The sequence below is a fragment of the Hydra vulgaris genome, chromosome 11, assembly GCF_038396675.1.
Source record: "Hydra vulgaris chromosome 11, alternate assembly HydraT2T_AEP".
Classification (NCBI taxonomy): domain Eukaryota; kingdom Metazoa; phylum Cnidaria; class Hydrozoa; order Anthoathecata; family Hydridae; genus Hydra; species Hydra vulgaris.
The window spans coordinates 6,137,331-6,147,500 of record NC_088930.1 but is presented as its reverse complement, the minus strand read 5'-3'; the positions used below and the strand labels follow the sequence as shown (position 1 = coordinate 6,147,500).

The window sequence follows — 10,170 nt, the reverse complement described above, 5'->3', positions numbered from 1 at the left end:
ATATATATATATATATATATATATATATATATATAAATATATATATATATATATATCTATATATATATATATACATATATATATTAGACCATTTCAAAATTGTATATAAAAAAATAATTTTTGAACTTTATTTGGGCTACCCTTTGATTTGATGTGCTTTGCGGTCAGAAAAATTAGTTCAAAGTTGCAAACTTAAATAATTTGTTTTAGGGACAGCTCAATTAACTTTACTTTTTAACAGGTCCCTGTTATTTTAAAAAAAGAAGTTTTTTTAAGAGTATGTCATGTTGGGTCTTAAAATTAGCGAAATTATATAAAAATTAAAAAAAAAGGTGATAATTTCATACTACAATTATTATTTTAGACTTAATTGCACAAAAACTATGGTTTTTTAACTAAAAATAAAAAAAGTACATTTTTACAAGTTTTTATTAAAAATAAAAATTTTTTAATTTATTTTTTATAAAACAATTATTATTTTTGAAATTTATATATTATTTTGCTTCTTTTGAGTACCAGGTTGGCCTACTTTTAAGGAACTTTTTTTTTTAATTTTAGGACCCCATTGAAAAGTAAACTTAATTGAGCTGTTACTAAATATATATTGGAATAATGCTTTGAAATTTTAATAACTTTTTTTCATTAATTAACAGCATTTAAACATCTAGCCACTTAATTATTAAAAAAGATTTTTTTTGAGCTGGTCATATGTATATATATATATATATATATATATATATATATATATATATATATATATATATATATATATATATATATATATATATATATATATATATATATATAAGGTAAGTGTGGGTATTAAGGCCCGGCTGGTAATAAGGCCCACTAATCCAAACTTAGGGAAAAAATAAATTGTGAAACTTTTTTCGACATTAATATATTAGAGTTATCTGGTTTTATCACTGGCAGCAAAAAAAAATCAGCATTTCTTTACATTTTCATTTTTTTAGGTGGGCCTTAATACCCATACTTACCTTATATATATATGTATATATATATATGTATATATATATATATATATATATATATATATATATATATATATATATATATATATATATATATGTATATATATATATATATATATATATATATATATATATATATATATATATATATATATATATATATATATATATATTAGACTGCTTCATTTTGGGGTCATGAAAAAATTTAAAGTACCATGGAGTCTTATCTGCTGCGCAGACCCCTATTTTATTATTAGAATTTTTTTTTTTTTCAATTTTGACCATTTTTAGGGGTTGCTCAAGTGCCCCAATTGCCTGAATTTAGACCTTTTTAAGCCTATTTTTGGCATATTTGAGCAAGTTCTAAAACTCAAAATAATTAAATTTTTTTTCTTTCCAGAGTTTCTTCTAAGTTAGAAAAAACAAATAAAAATGCATGGTATTTTTATTTATCTCAAATATTTCATGCAAATCTATTTATAAAATCCCAAATTTAGTGCAATTTTTTCCAATTTTTACGCAACGTAATAACTTTGTTGATATGTAAAGTCATAAAACGTCTAGCGATTTGATTTTATATATTTCTTAATAATAGTGTTATTTTTTACAAATATTATGCAATATTTTTATATTGTTTTTTTGTTTTTCTTGGAGGTTTTTCTTTTTCCTACATACTTCCTTTTGTAATTGTGCATGAATAAAAGTGAATCTTGTCTTTTTTCTTCCTTTCTGGCAATATCAATGTTGTCCTTTATGAGTTTAACAGTTCTTTCAGAGCAATCATTAACAACTGCAAGATTAAAAATAGCATCTTTAAATTTTAAGTAGAAATCGTTACAAGTCCAATACTCTGGCGGGGTTTTCATCCATTGACAGTCACTTTTACTCTGCCCCATCATAAGGAACAAAAGCCACGAATTTTCTGTGACCAATTCAACTAAGCTTGGTGGCTTCGGTCCACTGAAGTCTAAAGAATTGAGGACCTCCATGTTAGCTTTTATTCGGGCTAACGAATATTTATCTAAGCTACGAAATTCAAAGCTGTATAATTTTTGAGCAATTTCACCTCTTTCTTCACAGTATTCATCAGCTAAGGCAAGAACAACAAGGTAAGGGTCCAGAAACCATATGTGCCGTTTGATTGATTCAATGACTGATTCTGCCCCAATCAAATTGTACTCCTTAAACCTATTCATTTGCCAAAGAGCTCTCATATCCTGGATAAACAAAAAATTGTTAAGTAACTAGCTTACCTTAAAAAAATTTATATTTTAGAAACTTTTAATCAAAACTTTTTATTTATAATAGAATCCTTATATATATATATATATATATATATGTATATATATGTATATATATATATATTATATATATATATATATATATATATATATATATATATATATATATATATATATATATATATATATATATAATATAAATATATATATATATATATATATCATATATATATATATATATATATATATATATATATATATATATATATATATATATACATATATATATATATATATATATATCATACTTGTTAACTTGGTACCTACCTGACGAGGAGCCACAGCAGATAGTTCAGCTTTGAGAAACCAGGTAGTATAGAAAACAGCCACAAAAGTTGCCACTTCAGTAATTTCATTTTTCAGTCGATTTGTCAGACTGGGTATTGCATCCATCATAAGCTGGAGCTTTAGGTAGTAGATACCTATAAAAATATACATTTTTATTTTTTTTGAAAAGCTAAATATTTGATCATGTATAACAAATTCATTTTTTTTTGCTATGAAGCTATAATTTTTAACTTTGGACTTTTTCCTATCATAAACCTAAAACTCTCTACCTTTTGCCATAAAACGGGCATGATGAATTGCTCCGGGTGTACGAAACTTGTACTTTTCCTCAGAAAGCACCATAAGTGTAAGCTCTGTCAGCTCAATGTAGTCCTTCCTTGTAGCCCCATCCTAAAAATTAAACCAGAAGTATATTGGTATAATGCAATAAACATAGGTATGTATACTTTTGTCTTATAAAGAATAATAGAATTAAACAAGAAAAATCTAGGATATATTACTACTTCATAGTACATATTGTATACATAACTACATATTAAAACATCTAGTCATCGGGCTACCTTTTTCAGAGACCCATGGGTGATAATATTTCTGCAGAACGTTATGCTTTCATGCTTTTGATGACCAAGCCATGTTTCATCTGGAATAGTCAATCTTCTCAACACCTTTTTATTTAAAATGTCAAAAAAAAATCAAAGAGCTCAAAATTGAAGAAATACTAGGGTACAATAATGTTTTACAAAAATGTTAACCAATTTTGTAAAACCCTACCTGGTTCTCTACATCAAGATCATTCCATGTTGATTTTAATATTTTAAACAGCATATTATCTGGTCCAGAAGTAGCACTACTTGGATAATTTTTCCAGAAATGTGTTATGTGTAGCTCGTTTATATGATGTTGGCATGTAATAGATAAAACTGGTCGCTGAAAAACTTCATTTACCAGTAAAGAAACAGCTCCATTTTTGTTTCCAGTGTTGATTCTGGTTGTATCAAATGTAACAGCTTGTATACTGTTTGTAAGGTCAAAGCAATTCAAGATATCTCTGATCGCATTTTTTTGATTTTCGCCAGTTCCGGAAGAAATAGCTGGAATTCCCAACAGGTGCGTTTCCATGTTACCGTTTATTAATATTGCTAATCGATCTTTTTCTGATTTTTTCCCATCAGTATATTCATGACATACTTTTCCATCAAAATGGAGTTGAACTAAAATGTTCTTATTATTATTTCTGAAATTTCTCAAATGGTCCTTGATCCTCTTTGATTCATCATAAATGACTTTATCTGCTGCTCTTAATGCTGTAGAGGTTGAACATTTAAATTCATCTATATTTCCACCTGATTTAGCAATTATACTATTAACCATGGCAGTATGCTGCCTATGACTTAATCCTTCCCCAACAGCAGTATCAGCAGTTCTCTTGAGAATATCTTTTGGAAGTAGAACAGTATCTGGTTTTTTGACTTTCTTCTTTAACTCTGGATCTGGATACGGGAAATCATCATTATCTTCATTTTTATCGGATCCATTTGAGCTGATTTCACTCTCTGACATGGTTTCATTCAAACTTGATCTCATTTCAAACTTGGATAAACTCCTGTTAACAGAGGAAATGTACCTTGTGTCTAATCCACCTATTCTTGTTTTTCTATCTCCTAATTGGTCTAATAAAAAAGCAATATCTTCAAGAAAAAAAATAGAATTATTTTGAGTTTTAGAACCCGCTCAAACGTGTTGAAAATAAGCTTAAAAAAGGGTAAATAAGTCTAAAATTAGACCATTAGGGCACTTGAGCAACCCCTAAAAGTGGTTAAAACTCAAAAAAAAAAAAAATCTACTAATAAAATAGGGGTCTGCGCAGCAGATAAAACTCCATGGTACTTTAAATTTTTTCATGACCCCAAAATGAAGCAGTCTAATATATATATATATATATATATATATATATATATATATATATATATATATATATATATATATATATATATATAATATATATATATATATATATATATATATATATATATATATATATATATATATATATATATATATATATATATATATTCTTGCATGGTCGTCTTTAAAGTTACTACCTTAAAATGTCAGTTTGAGGTTTTTTTTAATTTTAAAGACTGGAAAACTTTTTATTTTTTTGTATTTTATTATTTGATAGACTGCCTGCTTAAACCAAACCCTAAGTTGATGTAGCAGCACTCCGTTGCGAGTCAGAGTATTTTTCAGTCGATGAAGCAGCACTCCGTTGCGAGTCAGGCTATAAGATAGTCAATGTAGTAAGCGCGGTGATTCAATACTTATTAAAACATGAACTTTTATTATACGCATGCTTTAGCTGCAAATATGTAAATACCGTCATTTTGATTAATCGTGTTAAGCTTTCATTTTATATTGTTAACCAGTTTGCTTGTTTGCTTGTGGTTTTTGTTATTGGTGAACTATTTCTTGTGAAATGAAGCAAAACAGATTATAAATGAACTTGATTAATTATAAGACTTAATAGATTTTGAAGTTGTAAGATCGCTTTACTATGATCAACAAAGCTTTGTTATTAGCAAACTTAACACATTCTATTAATTTATATTTTAGAAGAGCTAAAATTTTTGTAAGATTTTGGTAAATTGTTAATAATACTCCTTTTTACTTTTCGAAAATGGTAATCTGTATTACCTGTCACTTTTTTATAAAAAAGTATAATGGTTTTTAATAGGGTAGTTTTCGCAAAAATAGGTCCGCAAATAATGGCGATTAATTGTCAACAAAATTTATCAAGAGCATATGTGGAAATCTTTTAAGAAAAGACAGTTTAAGAAGTGACAGTAAAATTGATCAAATTAATGGATTAAGTTTATCAAATATATGGAATAAATATATCAAAGATTCTCAGTGTATTTATCTAGAGAAAATGTGTATGAATTGTTATACTACTCATAGAAACATCAAAAATAGAGGTAACAACGAAAATAGAGGTAACAACGAAAATAGAGGTAACAACGAAAATAGAGGTAACAACGTTTTCAAAGCTCCAATAAACTGCGTAAAATGTCTATCAATTTTTTATTATGTTAGAAGATGAATGTCGATTGATATAAAACTTGCTCGAGAATTTGCATTAAAAAGTAAAACTATTGGTAAACCAGAATTTGACAAATACATTTTCAAGCATGTCCAATCATGTTTTTTAATAGCATTATTACAGACTATCTTTAAAAAATTGCTTTTCTGCAAGATACACTTGAAATTCAAGTTTTGTGTGAGCCAGAAAGTGCAGAAAATGTTTTGAAAGTACATAAACCAAGAATACTTTATTATGAATTGAGGAAAAAAAGAAGGTATTGTATTGAAATAAAAATATTATTCATTAGATTTACTCGTAATTAAAATTAATAAATAAAACTTGCTTTTAAACTTTGTACAAAATAGGATGATAATGTTTAATAAAGCGGATGAAGTTTTTGTAATTAAAATTAATACATAAAACTTGCTTTTAAATTTTCTACAAAATAGATTGATAAAGTGTAATAAAGAGAATGAAGTTTATTATTATATAAATGTGTGTGTATATATACAACAAAGTGTTTCATCAAATATAAGAAAAAATTTTATTGTTGTATTTGATATTATATTTGAAGACCAATTTTTATAATGCCTGGATTTATGAATTGATTTGACTTATTTTAATATTTTTTGATCTATTTGTAGCATCAATCATTGCTTGAATTATGCAATTTGATTTATAAGCTAGTTACAGACCTTGAATTTTTAGATACTGGTGTTCACTTATTATCTATCAACGTGAGATAGAAATTTAAAAAGTTTTTTTCATATCATTGTAAGTGTCATAATATTACAAATAGTTCATACAATTTTAAGATAATGGTATTCATGAACTTGGTAAATACTTAACTAACTTTTTTGGTTTTACTCTTGCAGTATGCTCTGTGATGCTCTGTGATGCTCTGTGATGCTCTGTGATGCTCTGTGATGCTCTGTGATGCTCTGTGATGCTCTGTGATGCTCTGTGATGCTCTTGCAGCTCTGTGATGCTCTGTGATGCTCTGTGATGCTCTGTGATGCTCTGTGATGCTCTGTGATGCTCTGTGATGCTCTGTGATGCTCTTGCAGCTCTGTGTATCAGTAAACTACTTATTTTTATAATTTGATATTATTGAGAATTATTTTGTCATCATGTATTGTATAATGGAAAATCTTGTCAATTTTTAAATTTAGCAATCAAACAACTTATCGAACTTTATAAATTCACATGACCAGATGATTCTGTAACACCAAAAATGCATTTACTTGAAAATCATGTAAATCAGTTTAATGAATAATGGAGATTAGATACAGGTGTTTATGGTGAAAAATGGAGATTAGGAATAAATGTTTATGTTGAAAATTTACACACTGAATTCACCAATCTTAATAGATTATTCTGGGATATGGGTTGTAGTCAGCTTGAAAGCATTATTAAAGAATATTTTATAAAAAATTACCCTAAAGCAAAAGAAATATAAAGCCTAATGTAAAAAAATAATGGTAATAATAAATTTATAGAAATTTTTTACGAAGTATTTTTTTTAAAAGAATTTTGAAATCAGATTTATTATAAATTTTTAAAAATATAAATGATAAACAAAATCTTAGTTTTTTTTTAAATTTTAAATCTATTAACCCTTAATCAATGTAAATTTAAAAGTTAATATGAGGGACTTTTTAATATTGAATTAAAATGTCTTTATAACTTAAAAGCCAAATACATATTTTTATAACTTATTCGGAGTATGGCCTTTTCATTCAAAACCAAAATTTAATTTTTATTTGATGCTGATGATCATTCCTAGAATTTAGATTGCTATTTTTTTTGTTTGGTACTTTAAATTTTAAATTGTTCGAACTAGGCTTAAAATGTTGCTAAATCTTAAATTAAAAAAATAAAAAATTGCTTTGCGTTTTGATAATTAGAGCGGGGCATATAGGGACACTTAAGCAACAAATGCTAGTTACGGATAAACTAATCATACTTAACACTATTTTTTTTTATAAATTTATATTAATAATAAAATCATCAAGCTGTAAACAGCATTACGAAATGGTAGTAATATAGTCAATTTTATAAATAAATTGTTGTCCCGATACGCGCCACAAAAGTCATTTAACTGAAATTAATAGTATTTAAAAAGTTCAATTCCAGATTTTTTTTAAAGCAGAATCAAAAAAAGGATAAAAAATACTGTCTGAAAATATAAACTTTTCATAAATAAAGCAAATTAGCTATAGTTCAAGATAAATATTTTCGCGTTGTATCGCTTTTTTAGCTGAGATACAAGACTTCAGGCATAATTGTATCGTTATGCCCCACTGTTCCGATATGCTCCGCTCTACCCTATCTCGATTTTTTTTTTTTTTTTCAATTTTATTTAGGTACCCCAAGAAGTCATTACGGTCTTATCACAGAGCACTGCGGATGAGCATTTAACTGGAAGTTTGCGCCTCCTTCCTGACCGATGTCGCAAAACTTGCCGAGAGGTGGGGTTTGAACCAAGGATCCTTTGTTTCCGAGGCAAGTGCGCTACCACTGCGCCACGGCTGCTTTTTTTAAATAAAAAATTTAAAAAAGATTTTAAAAAAATGGCAGGTAAAAATGAATAACATAATTATTCCTTACAATATCTAGAGTACAAATATATTTTGCTTTTTATCCAAAAAAATTTTATTCGCAAAATATTCTTCAAATCATTGAGATGATGCTGTACTTTATTTTGCCTATAAACCTAAATATTTCAAACAAAAAGTTTTCTTTCTTTACGACTTAAGTTATTACAGTATCATCCGCAATTATTTTCGTCGCGTCCATAATTATTTTCGTTGCAGTCCATAATTATTTTTGTTGCGTCCATAATTATTTTCGTCCCGTCCACAAGTATTTTCGTAATAATATTACTCTATTTTTCAAAGGTTTTACAGTAAATTAAGAAAAAAAATTCAAGCATAAATTAATCACATAAACTCATTACGCTGAATTCCTTTTAACACCCACTCGCACATGTGAGAATAATAATTTTCAATAGAGTATTCAATAAAACCTGTTAAAATCTCATTAATTATGTTGATCATTTCTTGTGAATTATTAGGTCGTGGTTGTATCCTTCTAAATAAATTTTTCATCATACCAAAAAACTCCTCGATAGGATTAGGTTGAGGGCTGTAAAGTGGTGAAAACTGGATTGTACAATTGCTTTCTCGAAATGCTGATTTTACAGTTGATGAATGGTGGAATCGCGCATTGTCCATTATTACAACATATCTTCAATCACTTAAAGCTGGTATTAAATCTTGTTCGATCCACTCGTTCATGCTAGCAGTATTAAAGGCATCAACCTTTATTATAAAACCAATACATCCCGTAACTGAAATTGCGCATATTAAGCTAACATTCCTTCCTCCGTGTGGGGACTGTAATGTATGGGGTACTTCCCAACAATGCATATCCATGTCGTGGATCGTACAAATTAAAACCGGTTTCATCAATATCAATCAGATCAGAATTTTGCAGAAAAGAAACTTGATTGCAAAACGTGAACCTTGTTGCTATTACATGAGCTGAATTTCTCGCAACGACGACCGATTTAAGCCTTTTACGGGTATATCCCATTTGTTTTAATTCTCTTTTAATTGTAGTTGTCGAGCATTTATGTTCTTCGGGCATTAATTCTGCAATGTCGATTGTAGTTAATGGATTATTTGCATTAATTAATAATTCAATTTCTCTCTGTCTTTCAATATCATCTCGTGCCGCTCTGCCACGCCTTTTAGGCACTGTATTTTGATCTTGTTTAAGTTTTCGTATCCAGTTTTGAATCGTCCTAATTGAAAAACCTATTGCATTTGCAATAGATCGATTTGATTCGTTGCTATTCATCATTCTTTTTATTGTAAAAATATTTTCTTCGGTTGCAGGTTTGTTTTTGATTGTTCTTCTGTTTCGACATTCGAATAATTGATGTTTGTATTGTTTTCGTTTGCCATCGTATGCATCGTAATAAAATTGCCATCATATATTTTCGTCATAAAAGTACTAAAGTATTTTCATTACGAAAAAAATTGAGGACGCGACGAAAATAATTATGGACGCGACGAAAACAATTATGGACTGCAACAAAAATAATTATGGACGCGACGAAAATAATTGTGGACGATACTGTATTATTTCTTTTAATTTAATGAGCTTATCAAGAGCTTATCAATTATATGATTTAAAAACTTTTTTTCTTTTTCTGATTACAAAGACTAATTACATATTTAAAAAGGAAATCAATCACTAAAGGTTTTAGTTTTAACGGAAAACTGCTTCGTTAATTTTTTGAAAAGTTAATTTAGTGCGCATGCTCACAATAAAATTCTATGCTTAAATCACCGTGTAACACTCCGCGCACGTTATACAGTTAAAAAATAAAAATTTCAGAATGTTTTTTTATTAAAAAATAAATAAATAAAATATTCAGAATGTCTTTAAAAACATTCTAGTCTTTTAATTTGTGTTTTTGTGGTTTAACTACTTCCTG

General features: G+C 27.6%; 1 protein-coding gene across 1 annotated transcript; it reads right to left on the bottom strand.

Annotated features, from left to right (window-relative positions):
- Positions 1 to 1,618: 1,618 nt before the first annotated feature.
- On the bottom strand, positions 1,619 to 8,899 carry LOC136086804 (uncharacterized). Its single transcript, XM_065809294.1, has 7 exons — positions 8,610 to 8,899; positions 6,497 to 6,732; positions 3,353 to 4,269; positions 3,142 to 3,246; positions 2,851 to 2,971; positions 2,561 to 2,715; positions 1,619 to 2,209 (listed from the first exon to the last, which is right to left on the bottom strand). Exons 1-7 carry the CDS (start codon positions 8,897 to 8,899, stop codon positions 1,619 to 1,621), a joined length of 2,415 nt encoding a protein of 804 aa, XP_065665366.1.
- Positions 8,900 to 10,170: the final 1,271 nt, after the last annotated feature.

Excerpts from the sequence above, each read along its gene's own strand:
- LOC136086804 (XM_065809294.1), bottom strand. The coding sequence starts at position 8,899 with ATGGACAATGCGCGATTCCACCATTCATCAACTGTAAAATCAGCATTT. Across the intron at positions 6,733-8,609 it reads ATTCAGCGTAATGAGTTTAT|AGCTGCAAGAGCATCACAGA; the intron begins GTGATTAATTTA and ends ACTGATACACAG. Across the intron at positions 4,270-6,496 it reads GTTAGTTAAGTATTTACCAA|ATATTGCTTTTTTATTAGAC; the intron begins GTTCATGAATAC and ends TTTTTCTTGAAG.